Here is a 25,949-nt window from a genome sequence, read left to right on the forward strand (position 1 = left end):
TTTTGCTAAGGGTAAGTGTGGCGTGCAGACAAACATGATCTGTTTTAAGTAACATTTCCAAATATCGTTTATCTCTCCAATGCATGGTAAAAATAAGCCTGAAATGATGGCGTTACTAACAGATCACACAGATTACAGTTATCGATCCTCTATTTGTTGGTTTATATTCATCTGCACAGTTGGGCTGCATTCTAAAATCACCTCCAAGTGGATCAATAAAGGTGTATCTCATCTCCACTCTCATCATCACACTGATCTATTAAATACACACTCAAGATAAGGAGGAGTGACAGCTCATCAATAGAGGGCGCCGGAGAAGGAAGAAAAAGGGAATATGAATATTTAATCAGAAGCTGCTTGATGATCGTTTTTTTGAGATTTCCTATTAGTACACTGCCAGTAACTGTATTTCTACAGCTTAAGACAAGACTTTAAAAAATGCAATTTGAAATTAAATGTAAGACCAACTCGACAGTCAAACAAAATTGAAATAATTCTTACATGTGTTCACATTTGTAAGACTTTTTCATTTAAGACAGTTTAAGGGAGATAGAGGGCTTATTTTTAGATTCATAATTGGGATGCCTTTGAGAGGATCCGCCAGAACCCAGAGTTATAGAAGTGTAAGAGAGAGACCTGTTGAGTCGGTGACACCAGCTGCAGTTGAAGTTGATCTGTGAGGAGATGCAGGAGCTGCAGGTGGTGAACTGAAGACAAGCTGAGAAGAAAACAACAGTTAGAGTCTCACACGCATCGTCTGAACGACCCGTCTTACTTGGCAGAGGCAATATTTCCACGGCGGTGGAGTTGGTGATCCTGGTCTTAGTCAGCTCCACGCGATGGTACTCGTAGATGGTCCTTCTTCTCACGTCTACATTTCAAGGAAACAAGCTGTCAGCAATCTTTTAGATGGAAACTGGGACAAGGGGAGGAAGTGGAGCGGGTCGTGAGAAGCGGGTCGGACCAGTGTTGCCATTTATTTCTCTTTGTGCCGGAGTCTCAACCTGTGACTCTGCGGCATACGATAGCAATTTTCTCTGGGAGCGGACATCAATCAGAGCCTGTTGAAAGGCCACACACTCCATCATCTGGAACATCCAGTCATCAGCTGGGAAAGCGTAGCGGATGATGAGACACATCATCGACTCTCACTTGGGAAAAGTCAAACAAGCCTCCAACTTTTCTTTATGCTGGTGTCACTCATCAGTATGTGTCTGTTTGTACAAAACTCTTTTTTCATTGAAATATTTACATTAGAAAATGTGCTTAAACCCCAGCCACTGAAAACAGCCACTTTTTTTTTTCTTTCTGGAGATTAATCTTGTTTACCATAACCACAACCAATCTGCTGTGATTGGTCAACCATCAAGGGTTGTGCGCACTGCGCGTCATCAACCCAGGAAGTCTCCACCTCCAAGGGACTCGTTGTATAAACAAAGAGGGATGTGATTACAGCTGGCTGGAGGAGTGAAGTCAAGTTATAATGTCCTAATGGTCTCTGCTCTTGTAACCTCTTGTTTGCTGAGGTTTCAGACGAGGGAGAACTTCATGAAGTTATAACTTCATAACATGATTATGATGAGGGACTTGAAATATGTGAGTGTGTCAGGAGAGTTGGGTTTTCACATTAGTTGCCCTTTAATTATTAAAAATATAGCAAATGTTCCTGGAGAAAATCAATCAAAGCACAGAACGTTACTGGAGCAAATGTTCACCAGAGACCTTAGTGACTCAAAGAGAGTGTCTTTTAGAGTCTAATAAGAATCCTAACGTCTTTACATCTAGAAACACAATAGTAGCAGTAACAATGAGAGATGAAGGTTGTGTGACGTATGAAACACAAGCTGGACTGTAACAGATACATTCTGATTCTCTTCTGTACATGGGTTTCTAACTCATTACTGTGGTCGACAGGATGTCAGCGACCTGCTTGTTCTGGTTATGATTCATCGGACTGATCAAAGCTGCTCAGCACCACCTGAAACACAAGCCTAGCTCCCCCCTTTGCTTTCTCTCTGTGACTTTGTGCCTCCAGCAGGAGGATTACCAAGAGCCTTATGACCCAACAGGAGTCAAAGGAAGGTCAAAATGGCATCCTAAGGCTGCTGACTCGACACCTCCATCGATGCAGAGGAAACACTTATTCTATTGAACCAGAGGAAACCATTATAATCATGTTCTCTCACAGCTCACTTGAAGAAATCATAATCCCACATCCACAGTAATACTCATGTAACTGAGGAGTTTAATCAATATCTATAGTAGTGCCAGAACATACATGTTTACACTGATGACTCTTGAGCTCCCTTGAACCACACCTGACAGGTACTGACCATTGTAAACCAGAAGCATCCATCAAAACTACCAGGAGACTGGATCAGAGTTTTCATGAATAATACATGAATAATACAACATAGTTTTGTAAATCTTTAATGAGCCAGTCTCACTTCTCTTACTGCCCTTATTTTATATTTAATATAAATATAATTTATGATATGTTTGAGTTGAGCAGATACAACAAGTCATGTTTAAAAGGGAATACTGTGTCAATTTCTCTCTCTTCAGATGCGATTGACTGCCAGTGGACTGTCTGACACCCTGCAGGTCTGTGTAAATGACATATTTGAGCCTATAGAGAACAGGAAGCACATCTTTGGTTGCCATGGTAACACCTCGGCTGCTGGTCCTCTCTGTAGATTATCAAACTCAAGACTCACAATGTGTTCACTGTAAAAAATAACCCAAGACTGTATACTAGTTTTTCAAATGGTAAATATCCAAAACAATCTCGGATGATCATCCAAGTGAAACAATTTAGTTAAAAAACATGACAAAAGACACAAGTACTATAGTACTATACTATCATAGTACTATAATGACTTTCAGTAAATAAGTCAGATTGTGTTGAAGTTGTTTTTACAAAATATGCTGTGATTTTAAATATTTATAGGATAATGATATGGTGACTTTTGGAAATATATGGTAAATAAAATGAATGGTTATACATTACTCACTTACTTGCTTTATTTATGTCAAATCTTTAAATACGAAAGTTAAATGTATTAACAGAACCATAAAAATTATTTCTAATCAAATAAGCAGCAAAGATCTAGTGTTCCTGACATTAACAGCCAATATGTTACCCTAAATATTTTATTGTGGAGCTTTAAATGAAGCTCTAAAGCGAATGATAGGAAGGTATTTGACAACTGGTCAACCTGTGAAAGCAAAAATAACTTGCTAATGAGAATATTGGAAAATAAACCAACCTGTTTATTCCTAATTATTGCAGAAGCCAAAATATGAGTGCCTTAAACTGATAGATCCAATCTCCACTAAAAGTAGAAAGTTGTAAGCCAGGGACGAACTTCATCCAAAAAGTCACTTAAAAACATCCATATACCTCTATTCTGCTCATCTGTAACTTCCCTCTTGTATTGAAGCCTCGACAGGAGAGGAATTGTTCCGGAAAAATAATTAAACAGGCTTATATTTCACGCTTGTTTGTGGCAGACATTTAAAGAATTGAATCTAAAACGGTCACACTCACTGGGTATCTGCTGGATCTTGTGGACGACAACAAATGCGTCCGAGAGTCCAATCTTGACAGGATGATTTACAGAGCTGATCGATGCCACTTCAACAGGGATCTGGAAATTAGCCAAAAGAAAGAAATCATCAGATGTGAAAGTGTCATAAATATGTCGAGTTGGGATTTAATACTATATCCTTGAAAAATAATTTCAATTAAAAACAAATTGACCATGAATTGTTAGAAAAAGAAAAAATTAGAACAGACCTACTGGCTCTACTCTGAGTCTCTAACGACAGACAGGGCTCTACAGTACATCAGCCGGATCATGAAGAACTGAACTGGTCAAAGATTCAGGTCAGAGATTAGTCAGTCCTCACCTCTTTGTAGGCGAACACAATCCTGCCAGTGTTGTGCAGAGTGGCCTGGAACGTGAAGCTGCCCAGATTGTAGTTGTCCTGCAGGTGAACATGATCCCACTGCACCACCAGAGACGTTCCTACACACATCAACAACGACAAAAAGAAAAGAGAATATATTGAGCACATCTGAGTTTCTGATGTCTTTAGAGAAACTAGTCACAAACATAAGTTGTTGCCTCGGAAGACAAATGTAAAAGTTCTGTTCTGTGGGAGAAATTTTTCCCGGGAAATCCTTCTTCCAAGACAAGAGTGTCTGATGATTGAACGTTTAATAATAAGAAAAGTCCACCATCGCTTAGACACAAACAAAAATGAAACTCGGCTAAAAATGACGAAAAAGTGATGGACGATGCAGCTCCGACACACAAACTTTGTTTCACAGGAAAAAAAGCAACATTTTAGAAAACTTGAATATAAAATTAAAAAATATTCTTATAAAGAAATTGTCCTTTCATGCAAACATTCAAGAAGGTTTGTATCCGCTTCAACTGAACTTGTAATCAAATCTGCTAATACCTTTTTTTTTAGAACGACACTGTATTATTAAATAACAATATATAAACAAATAAGGTTATAGCTGCTTTTAAAGCACTGTTTGAATATATTGTATACTGAGAGTATTTTACACAACCATGCGTATACATCAGAAAGAATAATTAAAGTAGATGAAATCCACTTCTCTTTCACCCCTCATTGGCTCTTTCTCTTGAAATAATATACACAAATCTTGGAAATAGCTACATATGAGTTGACGTTTTATAAGCCCAAACATCCTTTTATTAGAGCTGCAGAGTTTGTCTAACTGCTGAGGAACAATAAGACATGAATAAATGATTATTCTGTTGAAAGCTGGTTAGTTACAGAACTTTACTTCATCTGGAGGTGTTTAAAGTGTGTGACACGGAGCTCCAAATGCAGACCCGTGCTGCATTTTAACAAGACCTGGATTTACAGTTGGTTTGGGAGGACCGATTGATGTGAAAGCCGTTCACTGTCTGAGCCCAGATCGGGCCGGACGCCAGGACAATAAAGTCTTTGAAACACAACCAATTCATTTTTGCAGTGCTCAGCCAGTGCTCTTCCAACCAAGCTCGAGTTTTCACATTTTAATTTGACTTTCAATGGAGCGCACAGACTTTGTGATGATCTGGAAGTCTTTCAAAGTTCTTCCAAGAGATCTCATGACAATGAGGTTGAACTGTGATGCAATAAGAAGGAAAGCATTAAATGAAGGCAACAAAAGATCACAACATTTCGGCAGCTCAGTGAAATGCTACTTAAAAATGCATGTATTGATGAGGCAGAGCTGCAGATCTAAGTGGGACTGGCTGACTAAAAATACAGCTCGGAGGTGTGGAGGGAGAACACTCTGGCCTTGTTACTGATCCTTCTTACAAGCTTTATATGAAGCGAAAACAAATCCAATAAATCCAGGAAGATTACAGCAACTTGCCTCAGTTTACAAGATAACATCAATATTCTCAATTTGCTCCAACAGTCTTTTGAGCAGATACTTCTGACATTAATGAGCCAAAGATATCAGTTTCAAGGGATGGATATCTCAATTTTAGTTAATTCTTCTTTCTTAATAATCTAAAATATAATAAAGAAAACTCTTTAAAGCCTGAGCTTTATTTATCAATAGAGAATCTTCTGTAATAATCCAAGCCATTCCCTCAGATGTGGCAATTGTAGCTAAAATAGGCTTCTTTATTCCACCTCTTAACGACGCATGGCTGCCGGCAATCTGTCAATCACTATTCAATCATTTACGCCAGACTTCCCATAGACTTGAGTCAGCTCGTTTACTGCCTGGTGTGACGTTGACTCTTCCTCGCTTCCTTGTTTGTGTATTGATCCTCTGGACTTGTGTTTTGTTGGACAATTCAATTATTCCTGCCTCTTTTTGGTCTTCACTTTCTTACTGACACTTCTCATTTTTACAGTTTGGTTTACAATACAAAGACGCATTTTCACATTTACACTGTATTCATTTGCCATCATCTTGTGGATCTTTTTATCTGTTTTCGTCTGAACTCTTCTGTGTGTTGCTCAATAAACTCTGTATCAACTGTATTTGATTATTTTATTTTGACTCTGGCATTGTCTTTCCCTCCTGGATCTCCTTGTTAATCTCTTTTGAAAGTTATTGTGAAAGCCAGTTCGATAGATAATGACGACTAGTTAATAAACCTCGTCAATAAATATATGTTAAAATCCATTACACACTTAACTGGTGGTCTCGCTTGCTCGTCTTTGTCAACAACCTTGCGACAGAATCTTTCAGAGACTGGAGATGAGAAATCTTTTTTCAGGAACACTGAGAATAATGTTTTTTTAACAAGATTTAGGTAAAATTAAAGCCTTACTGGATTGTCTGCAATAGCTCAAGAGAGAAACAGTTGCACTGAGGTTGAATAATAAGGTTAAATGAAACAACAACAAATCACTGAAGAGCTTGTGGTGATGACACCAGTGCTGTGTCCCAAATCGCATACTTCTCTTAGTATACTAGAAGTTAGTATGCATCAAGATAGTGTACATACTAACTAGTACGCAAATTCTCAACAGATAGTATGTCTCAAATCAAACACTATAATAAGCATTAACCGGAAATGACGCGTCAGCTTCTTCTTCTACTTCTATTTAACGATGGTTTCAACCAGCTGTTTGAACGCTATCGCCGACACCTGCTGGCAGCACGTTTTGCAAGTTTGGAAGAAGAAATAAAGAAAACATGAGAATCAAAATATTCGCAAGATATTTAAGTTGGTATCAGCACCGAAGACATCTCATCCTTCTACTGCTGCTGAAAATGCACCTGTAAGTATATTAATATATATGCATATATATGACGTAACTTCCGTTAAAAACGTCACTAAGATGGCAGCTGTTTAGTGTAGATAGTGTCCATCGAACCATACTCAGTTTTGTGGGCGTTTTAGTACGGCAATTTAGTGTGCATGGCGCACTCAATTTCGTATACTAAGAATTGAGACGCAATTACTTACTAAAAATACTAACTTTGAGTACGCTAGTATGTGATTTGAGACACAGCACAGGAAAAAAAATGAATCTTGAATAACTTCACACCATAGCAGAAAGACCTTCAGAACAATTTAGTGAATAAACCCATATTAGCGATGTAGTATTTTCAATAAAAATACAAACAAAATCTCATCTTTACAATTATTTTTTCTATTACTGAAGTGTATGTGAAGCTTAAACGAGCCATGTTAACCATTACTCAGCGGTTCTTACTTACACTGGAACTTCTCAGTCTGCCACCTGTAGGTCTCGCCGCCGCGATCTATCATGACTGTGATGGCACCTTTCATTATCACTTGACCTCACTGACGCCGTCTAACTGACAGTGACCTTGACCAGTGAAACTCTGATGTGATTCAGCAAACTGACAACTGAGTACAAGCGGAACGACACTATGTCAATCACTGTCGAGGTTTGACAGCTCCAGGACAAACTCTGGGTCACGTGGGAGAAGTTTGAGTTATTATTTTCATTTTCAAAACATTGTGTTGTGTTATCATAACACACTGAATGTTTACTGCAAATAACTCTGTCATCACATTTCACACACCCACGACGTCAATTGTTTCTGCATCATTAACTTCAAACGTCCTATTTTAGATGGAAAACGGTTGCTTTATAAAAAATGATTCACTTTTTTCACCATCATGCCATTTAGAGGAGACTTTAGGAAGTTATTCAGGAGATACGATGTAAATAATCTGCGTGTATCCTACGGTGTGTAGGCTTGAACTTTGACATGCTTGATTGATGCTGTCACTCAAGGGATTTACTTTCATTATCCGACACTCACTCACTGTTCTGACAGACTTTGATTTGTGGAGTCAAATATTTCTCTATTTTAACTGATGTTATAACCCTGTGGTGTAATCAATCAAATGAATCACTCCGTAATAATATTAGAGATCACTCAGTCAAGCAGATGACACCCCTGATGTAATCGACTTCATCTTCAAAAAGCTCTCACCGTTGTCGAAGTAGATGACAGTAGAGTTTCTCGACACACTGGGGTCAAAGTTGGCCATGAGGGGTGCGATGTATTGGGTCGCCGTGAGCATCCGATGAACCACATCGCCAGTGTAGATGAATCCTGAAGAATAACACGAACGTATGAATGGAGCAGTAATGACATCGTAACAGCTCATTAAACACATTGTCAGTCAGACTGAAGCCATCAACATTAAATATTCATTACAACATTCATTAAAAAAACATCCTTCATTAGTTCACCTGGATCTTCTATTCATGAATGCAAAATCCTCCATCTCGGCTATTCAAATGTACTCAGCTTCCAGAAGGATTGTGTCACGCCCCCTGCTGGGTTCGGAGTCGACCCCAACGTTTGGACCAGATGGTGTTAATGGTATTAATTATTAAACTTGCTCTGTGACTCCATTAGGAATCATGGACAGGCGAAACAGTCACAGTAGATCAACATTAAATGAATGAACCGATGAATAAATGAGCAGCTCTCACCGTCTAGTTAACAGTTAGCATCAAAACAGTGGACTGAAATGTCAGGTATTTTGGAGGTGGATCCAAACTGCTAAGGGTGTGTATTGGCAAATATCAGGTAATACGCTATCTATCATGATACAGGGTCAATTATAACAATATATTAGGATACTGAAAGGACAAGAATATAGTATTGTCCAAGTACTTGATTTAGGTGTTAGGTGCAGAAATTAAAGACCACATGTTGACGAAGTCGTAACTGCTTTCATTTGTTTTGAAACTTAATACGTCCATTTACAGTAAAAGCTGCTGGAGTCGACTGTATCCTCCTGTCCTTAGTCATCACAGTGATCTCACGACTTCTGTTGTTCCTCTAGCTGTGGAAGATGTAATGACTGCTGCCATCTAGCGTCCAGAAGTTAAATTGCAACACAAAAATGAACACATTTTGTGTATAATTGATTGTCAATTGTAAAAAAAATGGTATTAATAGTTTTACACAAATGTTATTGGATTATATATCATAAAATAACTATGAAAAAAAAACGTAAAAAAAGGAGAAAATATCATATATCGATACAGTAGCAAGGTAAAATAAAATATTGTGATATATAGCCGTATCTATATTTTAATACAGCCGTATTAACTGCTCTATCTTTATTCAAGGAGTGTAGTTCCTGCAATGGTGGCTCATCAGCTGGTGACAAGAACCAGAATTATGCTGATTTAAATGTCATCTGTGAGAGAGAGGCTGTGTTGTTACGAACCAGAGCTACATCACGTAGCATCGACTATGTTAACACACCGACAAAGTCATCGCCGCATTCATCGCAGAGAGCGACTGAGATTTAATTTACCAGCTGACAGATTCTTATTAGGCAGAGTCGACTCGGTTTCATCATGTTTTCACTCCGGCACAGCTGTCAGGATTCATTTGGATGTTCTTCCCGCAATCTCGGTATTATCAAGACACCTTGACAAACTAGCACAGAAATACACAGCGAGGCCTGCAGGCCATATGGAAACTAAAAACACTAATTTTGTTGAAACACGACATTTTTTTTGCTTCTGTTTTAAATATTAACATCTTTAACGGCATATTTTACAGAAAACATTTACATTTACATTGACACGCAACTGAGTGTTCGGGTGCAGTTAATCGTTCTTTTCCTATTTTTTTGGGGTGGGGGAGTGCACTGAGAACTTATAGAAACAAAAACATCATCAATTACTACTCAAGATGCTGATTCTTAGTTGCCGTGGTGACGATACAGAATTAATAACTATCTGTCTTGTGCTGACTGGAGTCAGTGGGCCGTTAAGATGCTGAAAATGCGTCTTTGTATTGTAAACCTGCTGATGCAACGCAACCCATTTAAATCAGGTTTGGTGCATTTTTGTCTCACATTCATACAACATTCTCTTCTGGATATTTTCCTTTTGTTTGACTTTTCTCTTTTTACACCCACTGCAAATAAAATCTCACTGGACACTTTGACACAAAGTTAACTAGGCATGTTATTGTAACTCAACAAAAAAACAACTTGCTGTTGACTCTCTTACCAGAGTATCAATCATGGCCAGAAAACATGTTTTACTTAATGAAGATCATTCCTTCTCTCACAAACTCTGCGTCTTCTTCGAAGTCGTAACTGAATCCAACGTTCGGGGGCGTCCAAGAAAAATAGGAGTTCGACTCTCACTGGGGCAGAACTTCACTTTATTGGACATTGTGTTTGGACTAGTTCTTTGTCCTCATTCAAGTGTTCAGTGTACAGGGAACTCTCTGGTGAACACAGCTGTTTAAAACAGAAAAGAAAAAGAAAAAGTGACGCACTTATATTTGAATCCATGAGATCTTTGAAGAGATGTTTAATAGACTGTGTTTTTCTAAGATGGGGATCTAAGCATATTTAATTGTAATGCCCTGTTATAGAGTCACTCAAGTATTGTCTTGATATGCAAAATGCATTATAGGCAACTTTTTTTGGGGAGGATAATATAAATTTAGTCATGTAATGAAGATGTTCTTCTTCAAACTTAAGCAACAAATACAAAGTCACCTTTGCTTTGATTCTTTAAGCAACATTTGCTTCCATTTCCTCTTGGTTCGTGACCAGGACTTTGATCAAATGAAACTATATATTTCCATTTCCATTTCCGTTCTGAAGATGTTTAATGGGATTGTCAGATACACACATGAATACACAACAGGCATAATAACAAACACTGACAGATGAATAAACCATCATCAATTCTTTCAGATTGTCAACTATCTCCAGAGCCGCCCTCAGTGAGCTGTGACTGTCACACTGTTACATATTTCATGTTCTTTCAGTATGAAAATGTTGTGAGCTGACGGACAGAACAGTGCAGCACAGCTGGACGTCCACAGCTGGGGTTGGACGTCCCTGCTGATCCTCCTGCTGACTGCTCGACTCACAACTCTGACAGAGCACAAACAAGCAATCTGCTCACAGCAGCTCACTGTGATAATCACCGTCATTGAGAAATGTTGTCACACGAGCTGGAACAATAGTCTCAGTTACACACTGCTTCTTTAGCAACACTTTTGCATTCCTCACTCCTCGCCTTGTTTATTTGTCAAGTCCACTAGTGGAGAATTTTTTAAAACTTTTTTTAGCAGGAGCACTTACAAACTATTAATAGTCAAATAAGGTCTGTTTTGATGCTTAGGTTTTATTTATGTATTATTGTCTTTGGCTAATATAGTTCAAATATCGTACTTTTGAAGTCCGAGCTGTAAAATTAATTTTCCTTAAGTGCCAAAAATATACACCTTTACTGTTAAGTCAAGCCGTAAGAAAAAAAAAAAAAAAAAAAACTTGTAAAATGATCGGAAAAAAAAATGACACGTTGTTACTAAGGATCTACAAACATTTGATAATGCCATGAGAATATAAAAATAAGTTAAAGTAAGGTGATACTAAGGCTTTTATTTATTTAGGTCCACCTGCTAAAATACAAGAACTTTATAAAGTAACATTTGTAGTTTAACAGCAGCTGATTGTACTTAATACATTTTGCTTCTACATCACGAGGGCTTCATAAACATAGTCACCACATGTGGTCCCAGGGCCACACTTTTACCATGACAGAGACACATAGAAACAGCATGGGTTCATGTTGTGATTAATTTAAGTGAAAAATAGTTGTCAAAACTTTTCTTTTTTTTCCCAACTCACTATATTTTCCTAATGGAAATGATTTCTATATTTAGTATAGTTTAACGTGATTTCACCATCTAATCTGTGATGTCAGGGTCATGCAAAGCAATAAAACGTGACATTAACAGATATACAGGTGAGAATACAGAGCAGACTGTCAGGAGGGAAGTCTAAGACCAGAAGAAAAGCGAGCCAGAGGCCTGCAGCTGCTGATAACTTCCGTCATCTACGTCTGGGGAAACGCTTATTCTTGTTATCTGTCCTTAGCTGGAGGCGAGGAGCGCTGGTCCGTTCCTTCACGTCCTCTCTGGACTCTACTGAGGACTTGATGAGGGACGGAGGCGTGAACATGTGCATAATGACTATCAAGGACATGGATTATATTTTTGTTCCTCCAGCAGCTTTTAATGTGGCGCAGCTTCTGAGAAATATCCAGGCAAGGCAGAGGACTGAAGGGTGAGGCTGATAATAGCTAGTTTGGGATGTTATGCTGTTGCTATCGTCGAGTGGAAAATTGCTTCACACTCAGGCCGGCATGTCTGATGGATTCTGAAGCCCCAGATTCACCTCTGTTGACACTGAAACCTGCTGATAACTTTCTGCTTTGGCGTTTACACTTTTCTTGCTCACTTGAAATGATTTTACAATTTCCATTGTTTATCTTCATCTCATCTTATCTTTAATAAGTAGATCAGAGACGTGTTTACAATTACACACTTCACAACTGATCAAACAAGATTATTTAATTGGAAAAGAGCAGATAGAAAAACAGTTCTTATTATTTCTAATCCTTTTTAGGATATTTACTTCATACTTATTTTTATCATATTATTTTTAAAAATACTCTTATCTGTGTCATGTGACCATTTTTATCATGGCAGTAATTCCTTAATTATTGATGTCTTGTGATCATTTATATATATATTTTTTTTTATCAGTTTCATCCTAAACAATGTCTTTCTAGGATCAAGCAATTAAATGTCAATTGTCCGCTTAACTCAGACTTTTTAAATTTCATTGACGGAAGGGTAAAAAAAAGTTTTCGTGAAATACCCTGCACACAACAAACACAAAATCATAACTTTAACACTTAACTTGAACTGCGCTTTACCTTGAAAAGCGCTTTAACTTGAAAATACTCAGAGAAAATAACTTTTCTTAAGCCATATATCATTATGTTTGTGACATTAAAGCATCAGAGATTATTCTGAAACCCACTTTAAATACACTTTGAAGTGATGATGGCGTTTAGGGTTAAAATTTGATTATTTCCTTTTCTATTGATAGTGAATTACCAACTGTTGTTGTCTGTTTTGAATTGTGGAACTTGAAACCTGAAATTAACCTGAATTAAATAATTCCATTAAAAACATTAGATTCAACCAAAAGTGGTGAAGATCTTTTACAATACGTCTGTTGTTGTCTGGTCTTAAGTAGAGTCTGTTATTACTAGTCACCTGGGTTGTTTAAGTGGATTTTGTCCCTAGTTAGAATGTTTCTCAGCTCCTGGTTGTTTTCCTCCTCAGTTAGTGCCAGTAAAGCATTTGCTCTCTATGGCTTGAGTGAGGGGCTTCCCAGAAACAACATGACTAAGATGTCTGGTGCTTCTAACTGGTCTGTGCAGGAGGAGACCAACAGCAGAAACACCAGTAACACCCACTTTGCTCCAGTCTGGAAGGATTTTCTACAAATCTCACCACATTCTCCGCTAAACCTCAGAGCAATATAACAGTCTGTACACTCTAATATGCCAGGCACATACAGAACATCCAATAATAACACGCATTATTGCAATTGATAGATGGATTCGAGCGCTCTTACCTCCAGTTGCCACAGTGATTTCTCGCAGGAAGTGACCATAGAAAGGGAACTCGAAAGACAGATTCACTCTCTGTGTGGACAGACATAGAGAAATCAGTTTGCTTGATAAAACCAAAATAAATATTGGTTAACAAAACAAAAACTAGAGTTTGTATTTGGACAAAAACTGATTACATTTCTTATTGTGTGAATGTGAAGGCAAGATCACCTTTTGCTCTTCTGACCTAAACTTTGTACCACATCTCCTCCTAAAATTTTATACGATTTGAAGTATTGCAACTTTTATTAATTTGGTTTGTTCCTGAAATGCAGGCTATGTTCTATCTGCCTCTTATCTCTTCAACTCTTGTATTCCTCTTTTTCTACCCTTTTTTCCCCCCCAGTTCATTTGAATCTTCAATTTATGTTCATATTCCTTCCACTTTGACCTTCAGGTACATTCATGTATTCACACCTAGAAACTTGATTCAACTTTTGTCTACTTACTACTCCTAATACTTCTTATTCTACTAATACGTCTACTAACTCTACTTCTACTACTTATTCTACTTCTACTTCTACTTTACTACTTATTCTTCGACTAGGTATTTTACTTCTATTACTATTTTTTCTTATCTCCTACTAATTCCACTACTGCTTTTACTACTTATACTTGTACTACTAATTCTACTACTAGTTTTACTAATTCTACTTCTAGTTTTACTAATTCTACTTCTACTTTTACTACGTTTTCTACTCCCACTTCTACTTCCACTAAACTTCTACTTCTTCTTCTACTTCTTCTATTTCTTCTTCTTCTCTCAATTCTTCTTTTTTTTTTCTTCTGAACCTTTTTCAGTTTATTTCAACATCTTCACATCATTTTATTTCCTTTATGCCATCATTTAACGGTTTCCATTTGTACTTTGAATACTAATTCAATACTTTCAAGCCTTTCAGTTTACAGCTTCAGCAGAGTCAGCATTCACACTGCATTTTTTTCGGGAAATGCACATTTTCTAGTTGATGGAATTTTTCAACATTGGGCTCTTCAACCAACATACAAAAGAACATTTCTGACTTCTCAGAATTGAGTGAAGTACTGGGTATTACACAAGATTTCTAAGATGGCCATCATTCAAACATAAAAATGACCTAATATCCCTTTTTTTTATTAGGATCCCCAATGTTCCGCTGCTTGTTTCCTCATTAGACTCACTGACCATCGTTTAACTTTACAGTTAGATGCCACCGCTGGCAGCACCAATGCAAGATAGACTTATCGATTGCATTCAGGTGGAACCAAAGTTTGAGAAACTTCCACAAATTCACTCCTTAAAAATTGCCTGGTCTGAGACTCTGTGGCTGTGATCTCCTATTGTTTGGTTCAATCCATCATCAGGTGTCACAATGTGGGACTTTAATCCGTCAGCTATTGTTCCCCCGGTCTCCCGGCTCGGCCCAAATTCTCTTCTGCACAGTGTTAGACTTCATCAGTATTCACCTCACACGGGTCACCTGCTCGAGCAGTGATGGAGTGAACATTTAAGCTTTCATCTACATGCTTTTAATGTCAGGCGTGAAATTCTCAGCCTGTATTCAGAGTGAAGTCCTCGCAGGTATTTCTGTGATGAAAAGTGACGCGACGGTTAGTCTTTCTATTCACGCCACGGAATTATGTTTTGGAGTTTGAATGGATTGATAGTTTATAAATGAAATGAACTTTGACATGGAAATGATTGTATTCCTAGTTACAAAGTTAAAGCATTATATTTTCATTTTGACACTGTCAATGCAGACGTACACGTGGTAAGGGCCACATGTATCAACCTCTCTCATGAGGTCAGCGTCACACAGAGGATTCTATTGTGCCCAGTGGTTTTTTCCCCCTTATCTTATCTTTTTTTTCTTCAAATGTATTCATTGACTGTTAAATGCATTCAAAACCTTTCTTTTTTTATGACATTTCATTTTTTTTACATTTTAGACTTTTACATCATTAGTTATACCATAATTTAATAATACCAGTACTTTATTCCATTTAGAAACTGAAAAACGTTTTATACTTTACGACCCTCCACAGTTCCAAGTTAGAAATACCACTGCAAATGGGTTTTTTCCCGGATAAAGACAATAGCTTGAAGTAATATTTGACTCACTTTAAAGGTGTATATTCGCCCAAGTGAGGGATCCAAGTGATTCAGGGAGTTAAGTCACCCAATTTATGGGTGTCACACAACATTCGATCCATGAACAACCGGGTTAAAGATTCTGCATCGTACCTTTTTCAGAATTAAAAATGAAGTCATTACTTTTTTCTGTCTGTTGTTTTGATTAACTTATTGAATGTATTTGAGGGAGCTAATTAAAGTTAGCATCACAGCTAAACCTGGCCCTGCTTCTTTAATATAATTTCCTTAAACCCATATATTACTTCTTGAGAGAAATACCTAGATTCAAAATCTACACAACTGTGTCTTCAATATTTGAAACATGTGACTGTAAGTCAGAAAATGCAGTTATTTTGTAGATCTACTAATACTATCTTCATCAAGTGGCTACAAGCAGGCATAACGGGCAACTAATGTTAAAACCCAACTCTCCTGACATACATGTTTCAAATGTTGAAGTGCTTGCTTCATAAAGTTCTCATCCATCTGAAATCTCGGCGAACAAAAGGTTACAAGAGTGGAGTCTATTATGATGTAATAATGGCTTCACTCCAGCCAGCTGTAATCACTCTTTGTTTATATAAAGAGTACCTTGGAGGTGGAGACTTGTGTGATTGATGGTGCGCAGTGACAACCCTGATGTTTGACCAATCACAGCATAGTTTAATGATAGTAAACACGATTTATTCTCTGAAAAATAAATGTGTTTAAAATATTTTCTAATGTAAATAATTCAATGAAAACAGACACATACTGCTGAGTACAATAGACTTCCAACATCTACTCATTAAACATGTCCATAAAGACAGTTCTAGTCTGAACCATTGTTTATACACAACTCATTTGTGGTCAGCTGTGACTCACCGCTGCTTGTCTGTGTGTGTTGGACAAGATCCCGTGGATCTTCACCTTCTCCTTGTTCAAATGCTCGATGTCTACCCACAAGTCCTTGCTCACGGGGTCACTAGGACTGAAGGTTTTTGATGTGTAGTAGTTGTGATCTGTGTCCTCCTGCACAAAGAAAAGCACACACAGATTTGTACACCTCCCATACTCAGTCAGAAGCAGAGTTTTTTTTTTTATATATCTTGGAAGAACTTTATTAGGAACACAATAAATAACACATTCGTAATGATTTCGAAGGAAGAAGTCAAATCAGCAAGTTTTATTAAAGTTGGCCAAAAAGTGATACATAAACATCCAGGACCAATCCTGACTTCACAGTCACACACACACACACACACACACACACACACACAAACACATTTAAAGGGTAACAAGAACTCTTATGAGCCACCTGAGAGATGTTACCAGACTTTTATGGCTTCTTCCTACAGAATGAAAAAAAACTTTTTGACCTCATACCAAGCCTCTGTTTCCCACAGGGGAGACTTTACCGTGTTTAAATCTACAATATTCCAGCCTTGTGTTCCTCGATACTGGTGATGTATGAGAGCTTTAAAACAAAAGTACCACCTCTGGTGCCAAACTGGCAGACATTTATTTTGGGTTGAAGAATAAATCCATCACTTTGATTTGTAGTCTATAACGTGTATAAATTGTAGTTTTAAGTTGCACATTTTTGTATGGCTTTTACAGATGGATGTAGGGCATTAATGTAATGAATTTTGATTTAATACTTACACTGTTTAATTAAAATTATTTCCTGTATGGGTATGTTGATTCGTTGAAATATTATTATAAATTAAATTAAACTCAATATTCATGCTCTTTGAGTCAGCTCAAATGGAAAAATAGTTTTACAAAAGTGCATTAAAAAAGTTTAGTTAACAACAATATAAGAATAAACAAAAAAGTTTACAATTTATATACAGGTATATATTTTTCTTTATTAAAGGTCCCAATATAAATAAACTGTTTTTATGTTATATTTCACTTACAATTCATGTTTATGGAAAATAATATTGTTTAAAAAATATATGGAACAGAAGTTTTCTGTGTATGTAAGCACAAAAAAACATGATAAAAAAGGTACATGGTGGGAACATTCTGCTTATTTATTTTTTCCATTAAAAAAAAAAGTGGAGATGAGTTGCAAAACAAGATGATAAACAAGCTACTTGATGTTGATGCGAGACTCATGTGAGAAAATGGCTGCATGTAATATTTGTGTTATTCTCCACTGCTGCTGTCTGTGGTGTAAATCTTTATTGCAGGTAATAACAGCCAAAACAGAAAGTAGGTGATAAAAACACAAAACAAAACAATGAGTCATCAGTAGGTATGATAAATGGTCAAAGCCATTGGCATGTGCTGCTGAACTCTTCCAGGTAGTCAACTATACTATGTTTTATTACCAATTTTAATCATGGAAACCAGGACTTCAAACCTCAATTCTTCTACGTCCCTGAATTCTTTTACAAGCTCTCTTGTGAAGATCTTCATCAAACTGCTAGTGAGTGTGTGTTCAAGTGTGTGTGGCACAGCGATCCATTATTCATCAGCCTGCCCAACTTGCTGCCAACACTGATTTGATGGGATGGTCGTCTCTCAGTGCTTGTGGTCATTGAGAGACCTCAGTCTGCTCCGGCGTCTGCCAGCTCATTTCCATCCATATTGCACAGATTATACATCAGCTCACTTGTGTAAAATGGTGAGACTATTAAACCAAACTCTGACAAACTACATTGAATTATGAAATCATATTAAAGTTATGGTAAATCAAATGAATAAAACGACAACCAAACACCTTCACTCCACAGGAATAGTTTCCATTAGAAGGTCTCCCACCATTAGATGTCCAACACAGATGTCTGGACCTCCAACCATTCTGTTTGCTATTATTGGCACACTATGCAACTGTGGTAAAATTCTTGATACAAAACGTACTTGTGTATGAATATGAGCAGTGAGGCGTGATAATGGCACCGAGAGCGAAACCACTTTTACACTGAGAACGTCCAAGTGGAACAAGATCCAAGCTTCAGAGGTCTCCTGTAAAGACTGGACTTTGGACTTTGTCACCTGATAGCGTCGAGAATAGTTTGGAGAGCAGGAGGTCGAGAGTGTTTGTCGGCTCGTCTGGTATGCAGGCCGAGACTGAGCAGATGTTGAGACCACAAGTGTTGAAAGGGGAAATTTAATACCGAAATTTACAGACACAAGAGGTTCTTATAACAACACGAGTCAGGATTTTACTACTTCTGTGCGAGCGGAGGATCCACAGGGTCTTCATGGTTTCAAATGTGTTTTTTAGACGGTGAAGATGTTCAGCAGCAGAACATCAGAGTAGCAGCTGTCACCTCGACTGTAAGAAGAACATTATTCAAAAACAAATTCTTGTTCCTCAATGTTATAAAACGTTTAGCAAAGCAACGCGGTTAACTAGACAAATGATGAGTGTTGACTGAGTTCGATTGAACCTGGTACGGCGTGTTAAGTGATGGGTTTACTCAACGTTGCCAGAAAAGGCAAACTGGCGAACAATCGTGACATTCTGGAAGATGAAACAGAGACTTGTATATTGATGTTCTCATTGATTTACTGCGGAGTCGGAGAGTTGAGTTCACCATATGTCTGCTGTTGGAAAGGTTATGACGAGTGTGCTGCTCCAGCCTCCACACAGATTTGTCTGTTGGATATACAACAAATAGTCTGAATATTATTCTAGAAAATAACTGATTATTTTAGTTTATTTATAGTCTTCTCATAATTTTTACAATGTCGCAACAGCTCCCGCCCTTATGGTGCTGGAACCTCCTCCGCCCTTGATTGATATGGGTACAGCTAGTTCCCAGGCTGCCACGCCTTGTTGTGAAAGTCAGTTGGCATTAAAAAGTATTTCCCCTGAAGCAAAAACAGATTCACTTTCCTATCACCTTCCTTCTGTTTTCTTTTCTTCGTCTTTTTTGACCACACTCATGCCAATCCTTAATGCTGGTGAAAGGTTAGGTTATTTAATTATGGACTGAAGGTTGTATTCTATACAATATTCAAGAAAAAATGATTTATACAAATACTTGTGCATGTGTATTGGAAATGTGGGAGAAAACAGGACTTGTCCACTTGGACATGAGCTCACAGATCACAGTGGTTTTTCAATCTAAATAAATGTGAGATGTATAATCAGTTTCTATTAAGTTGATTTAATAGTCATGGCTTTAAATAGTTAGTTCAGCTGGACATAAATATCTCCGAAGATTGAACACATTTACCAATTTAAAGAAAGATTTAAAGAAACCATAATAGTATGTGACATGCGTCCGGAGACTCCGATTTTTCCCACAGTTAGTGCAGACACCAGCGACTCATTAATACAACAACCTGCTGACACCTCCAGCAGGGAGGCTGTTAATCCTGTCTAATGATGCCGGGAGCTGACTCAGCAACTCACGTTCACTCCAGGGCGTCGGACAGGAGTGAACCTGCAGGTCGAGGTGAGACGACTGACTCTCAGGTAATAGCTCGCTTCAACAGTGAAAGGATGAGTATAAATGTTCTGACCCAAATCTATCTGCTTCCTGTTAGACTTTCAATGAGAGTGAATACAACTTATGTTAAAGAAGTAAAAAAGCATCAACTGAACAAGTTCTTGGCTGCAGATAACATTGAGGATGACATTTGTTGAATGTCGCTCTCATTCATTAAGCTTAAAACGAAAAGTTTATTGGACAAAGTTTGTGCACTTTTTGTTCTACAAGCACAGTTTTGGGGTCCATTTAAGCGAGATACGTTTTCAAACTGTACATCTTTGGAAGCAGTATCAGATAAGAAATAAGTGATAACAATCCCTAACTGCACCCAGGTTGCAGGAAGATAAGGTACCATGATGGATGTTCAGGTGTTGACAGTTTAATAAGTGACCGTAATATCTGTAGCTCCAATGCATTTAAAGTTATTGTTGGTCATAAACATACTCAACTCTCTGACTAGATCTGGGCACTTTACTCATTGGACTTTGTCTGAAGCACAAACTGAATATGATCTTAGAAAATCTATAGTTCAGAATCACATTTCCTAAGGGGCCACATTATATACTAGGACTGTCGTGAGGGGCCCTCAAGCCAAATTAACAAACTTTCCAAGTTTTCTTATCAGATGTAAAAGGACATTGGAAAACTGAACTGAGGTTGTCATTCATTTTACAGTTTATTCATTTCATTCAAACATCCCCAGTATAAATCATGAGAACTATGGACAATTCATGACAAGATGATATCAAGGTGTTTTATTCTATTTACTTTTCTCCATTTTTAGTTATTTATTATTCTATATATATGACGTGATGGAACTTAATTTGGAGGGAAAAGGCCGTAATGAAGGAAGTCCTAATTTAAAGAAGTTAAACTGTTTATGAATAATAAAAACATACAAAATGAAATTATGTGTTAAAAACACAAAACAGTCAAACATATATACAGTATATTTAAATAATATGTAGTACATATATGTAGTACTTGGCAATGACAAAAACACATCACAGCAGATCGCAAAATCTAAAGTGTTGTATTGAAAAGGATTAATTTGGTATATTGTTGAAAGTAAGTAAGTAAGTAAGTAAGTAATATTTATTTATATAGCGCTTTTCGAGACCAGGGTCACAAAGCGCTTTAACAATCAAAACAATACTCAAAACAGTACATACTTCAAAGATCAAGACAACACCGAGAACAACACAGGAGTTCGAGAAATTCAAGGAAAAGCCTGAACAAATAGAAACGTCTTAAGATGTTTCTTAAAGGAGTCAGTAGACTCCATCAAGCGCAAAGAGAGAGGAAGATCGTTCCAAAGCTTAGGAGCAACAGCCTGAAAAGATTTCTCTCCTCTGGTCCTGAGCCGTGTGCGTGGAACCATAAGTAGATTCTGATCCACAGACCTCAGAGACCGAGCTGGGGTGTAAGGCTGGATCAGATCAGTGATGTAAGGAGGAGCCTGACCATGAATAGCTCTGAAAGTAAGAACCAGAATTTTAAAGTTGATCCTGAAAGAAACTGGAAGCCAGTGAAGAGTTTTAAGGATCGGAGAAATGTGAGTTCTCCTACTTGAGCGGGTCAGAATTCTCGCTGCAGAGTTCTGAATCAACTGCAGACGAGACACATCCTTCTTGTTAAGACATGAAAACAAACTGTTACAATAGTCCAGACGAGAAGAAACAAACGCATGGATTACAAGCTCCAGATCATGTTGTGACAACATTTTCCTAAGTTTAGAGATTTTTCTCAGTTGAAGGAAACAGTTTCTGGTCAGTTTTCTGCAGTGTTGAACAAGAGACATGTCTTTATCAAATACAACACCCAGGTTTCTCAGGCTCAGTTTGACAGACTGACCTAAGTCACCCAAGTACTGACTCAACCCTGGAATCTTATCATCAGGAGCAATCACCAGAGTTTCAGTTTTGTCCACATTAAGCTGTAAAGTGTTTTCACTCAGCCATTGTTTGATTTCTAGCAAACAATTGACTAAGCTGTTCAGCATTTGGGGCTCAGTTGGATCAAAAGAGCAGTAGAGCTGGATGTCATCAGCAAAAATGTGATAAGAAACATCTGGAAATCTCTGAATGATTTTACCAAGGGGAATCAAGTACAGCAAAAACAATAAAGGACCCAGAACAGAACCTTGAGGGACTCCACACAACAGATCTGCCGATTCAGACCTCATTTGATTGGCAGATACACTAAAACTGCGCCCAGAAAGGTAAGATGAGAACCATTCTAACACAGACCCAGACAGTCCCACTTCATCCCTTAGTCTTCTCAGCAGGATCTGGTGATCAACTGTGTCAAAGGCTGACGACAGATCCAAGAGAACCAGAACAGTGAATTTACCAGAGTCAGCCGACATCATGATGTCATTGGACACTTTCAATAAAGCTGTCTCCGTAGAGTGATGTTTACGGAAGCCAGACTGAAACTTCTCATGGATGTCGCTCTGATCCAGGAACAAAGACAGCTGCTCGGACACCACCTTCTCCAAGATCTTGGACAAGAAAGGGAGCTTAGAAATAGGCCTGAAATTACTGAGGTCAGTTGGGTCTAAGCCTGGTTTTTTGAGCAGAGGCTCCACAATGGCATGTTTAAATGCATTGGGAAAAACCCCTGTGGAAAGGGAGAGGTTCACCATATTGGTAACCCAGGGGCCAATTACATCAAATACTTTGATAAAAAGCCTACAAGGAAGGACGTCATCTGAGCAAGAGGAGGGTTTCATCTTGTTCACTAGTGCTGAAATATCACCCAAAGATACAGCAGTGAAGGATGACCAAGAGGAGGAGATGGGCTCAGAGACAGTAGGGGTTCCCAACAAAGGGGGAGAGATTTTCTCTTTGATCAATTTAATTTTGTCAATGAAAAATCTCAACAATGCATTGCTGTCAGCTTCACAGAAGACAGGCGTGATTTGAGGAGCAGGAGACACGAGGGAATTAATCGTGTCAAACAAAACTTTGGGGTTTTTCCTATTTGCTGCTACCAGTTTTCTGATGTAATCAGATCTAGCAGTTTCTACCATCTCATTGTAAGAAGTCAACAGATCCCTGAGGTGAAGTCTGTGCACCTCAAGTTTAGTAGACTTCCAGAGACGCTCAGTCTTTCGACAAAGTCTCTTCAGACTCAGGAGATCTTCATTTGTCCAAGGGCACCGTTTTTTCTGAATTTTCAAGTTCGATTTAACAGGTGCCACTTGATCCAGTATTTCAACACAATGATCAGTGTAACAGTGAATCAAACTGTCCACATCTGGACAGTCATCAAAGGAAAGACGGTCAAACATAGCAGAAAAACTGTCTGCAGTATCGGCTGAGATGACACGCCTCTGAGACCTAACTTTCAAAGGCTTAGGTTCAGGGATGAAGTCCAGGTTAAACAATACAAGAGAATGATCACTCAGATGGACATCATGTACAGATACATTAGAAATGTTCAGGCCAAGAGTAAAAACTAAGTCTAAAATGTGGCCTTTTTGATGAGTGGGTTCAGAAACATGTTGCTCAAAATTAAAGGCTTCAGTTAAAGTTAAAAGTTCTTTAGCAGAACAAGATGTGACGTCATCAACATGAAGATTAAAGTCTCCAAGAATAAGAACAGATTCCATCTGAATAATGGAAGATAAGAAGTCACTAAAGTCTTTCAAGAACACCGCCGCAGGACCAGGCGGGCGGTAGATTGACACACAATAGAAAGGTCTTGTAGAACCAACCAAGATCATCTGAGACTCAAAAGAAGTGAATTCCTGTGTCTGAATCACTTTGCAAGAACAACTCTCCCTAAAAACAGTAGCAAGACCTCCCCCACGACCAGAGAGGCGAGGCTTCCCCAGGACAGCGCTCCCTACTGGACAGAGTTCGTTCAGATGAATAAACTCTTCCTCTCTCTGCCAAGTCTCAGAAAGACATAATAAATCCAAATTAACTCTTGTGAAAAGATCATTAAGAATAAAGGATTTATTAGTAATGGAGCGAACATTAAGAAGTCCCACATTCAGCACCGATGACGTCACTGACGACGCCGCGTCACTGACAGGCGCGCAGAGCGGGATCTTTTGAAGCGAACAGCGGTCACGTGGGTACCAGCTGTCACTGAAGTTCAACTCGGTTGTAAAAGTCGAATTAAAGAGAGGAAAAGAAAAAATCTTACCAACTTTCTTTGAGGTCTGGACAGACGGCAGCGCTGATGTGTCGTCACACACAGTGAGAGGAATGTCGATCAAACATCGATGACGTTCGATGACATCAGAGTTGTTCCGAGCGATCGCGACTGCGCGTCTCATCCTGACCTGAACTCCAGCCCGACTCGATCCCTTGTGGAAATCACCCGGTACCCGAAAGATCAAACGATATTCCACAGAGTCCGAGTCGATGAGAAGCGGAGCCGGAAACATATTCACCGGACGTTGGTAACGGTCGCGGTTATAATCTTCCATCGACTCTCTGATGTTGAAAAGAGCATCACGATCATAGATCCGAGATGCATGAGACATATCTTTAGTGATATGAGCATAATATCCGGACAAATAGTCGTTAAAACGACTGTTTTTGGCAATTATTGCAGGAGCTCACGTTCAAGCAGCCGATCAAAGGCTCACCGGAAGCGGAAGTCTGAAATTAAGAAATGCATCTTTTTTCTCGGCCTTTCATTTAACCAGCAACATCAATGAATCAGATGTGAAACAGGAATATTCTTGAGTGTGCTTATCAACTATCAAGAGGGTAATATGTTCTGGCATCTTGAATTCATGTGTTCAACATGTTTACCTGCTCAAGAATGTTGTTGCTGCACTTCTTTCAACAACAAATGGTCAACAACAAACCCCAGACGGGAGAAAAACAGACAGAGATGGGGGGGAGGGATGTTTTTGTTTGGATTCAGTGCGTGTTTAGAGTTGAAACGTGTTCTTGAAGTGCATGTGTTTAGCAAGTTGAGAGTGTTTACAGCTGATGATCAAAGCTCCGTCTCCTCACTGTGTGACTGTGAACCAGAGATGATTAGACTTTACGAGTCGGCTGAGCCCTTGTGGTCACCGTCATTAAGAAGAAGTGACTGCACGAGACAAAACCTCATCTGCACTGACCAGCTGAGTGGAGGGTTCACTTCCCCTCCTGCCTATATGAATGCACCTCCTGATCCTCTCTTTCACTTCCAACACATCCTCGTGAAGAGACGTAGTATTGCTCAAAGGAACATGACTGAGGTATTTATAGGAACAGATCAGCGCTCGCTCTTGCAATTATTCCAACACGCATTTTAATGAGAAGAGCTAAATTAGAGACACGCTGACGTATTGGACCTCAAACATAGTCCAGTCAGGTGTGAAGGAAAGTGGCATTTAGAAGAAAAGAATCAGTCGTTATTAACACACACTCGGTTTATCATCCATATATTTACACAGACAAACGTGACCAACTATATATACTCGTCCATCACAAAAAAATCACAGCAAATGTGAATTTCAAACAACATTTTTGATTGTAAGATATCAAGGGCGCTGAACTCTGTCAGCATACCAACCACACAATCAGAAGTTGTGCTCCAAATCAGGCAGGAAGAGAAAATCACAGCGAAAAGATGGTTTGAGTGAGATCGACCGCCGTGATGAGGAATACGTTCGTACTTTAGCATCCGTTAATGCCTCATCAAGCACAATAAGTGAAAACATGTGGCCTGTGTGTATCTGAGCGTGAGTCCTAAGATGTGTGTGTGGGACGTTAATGTTGCCAAATTGCACTATTAGAGAGGCGCTCCGGCTATTAGCGGTGATTCAGCACCTCCATGAAGCTGGATCACTGCCAACAAAGTGAGAAGCAAAATAATAAACTGTCACAGAAAACGTTTAATTTCTTACATACCTCAGGTTTTCAACAGCCCCTACTTTATCCTCA

The 25,949-nt window shown here is 38.5% G+C and overlaps 1 protein-coding gene across 1 annotated transcript in view; it reads right to left on the reverse strand.

The window, feature by feature from the left end:
- plxdc2b (plexin domain containing 2b) overlaps positions 1 to 25,949 on the reverse strand; it is a 73,978-nt gene that overhangs the window by 13,787 nt on the left and 34,242 nt on the right. Inside the window, exons 3-9 of the mRNA XM_087789854.1 lie at positions 16,481 to 16,627; positions 13,467 to 13,536; positions 7,970 to 8,092; positions 3,913 to 4,031; positions 3,551 to 3,650; positions 776 to 871; positions 637 to 718 (exon numbers count right to left, since the gene is read on the reverse strand). Of these exons, the coding sequence (XP_087645980.1) occupies positions 637 to 718; positions 776 to 871; positions 3,551 to 3,650; positions 3,913 to 4,031; positions 7,970 to 8,092; positions 13,467 to 13,536; positions 16,481 to 16,627 (737 nt within the window). The remainder of the gene's footprint in view (positions 1 to 636; positions 719 to 775; positions 872 to 3,550; positions 3,651 to 3,912; positions 4,032 to 7,969; positions 8,093 to 13,466; positions 13,537 to 16,480; positions 16,628 to 25,949) is intronic.

This window comes from Callionymus lyra, chromosome 4 (genome assembly GCF_982586985.1).
Source record: "Callionymus lyra chromosome 4, fCalLyr1.hap1.1, whole genome shotgun sequence".
Classification (NCBI taxonomy): domain Eukaryota; kingdom Metazoa; phylum Chordata; class Actinopteri; order Syngnathiformes; family Callionymidae; genus Callionymus; species Callionymus lyra.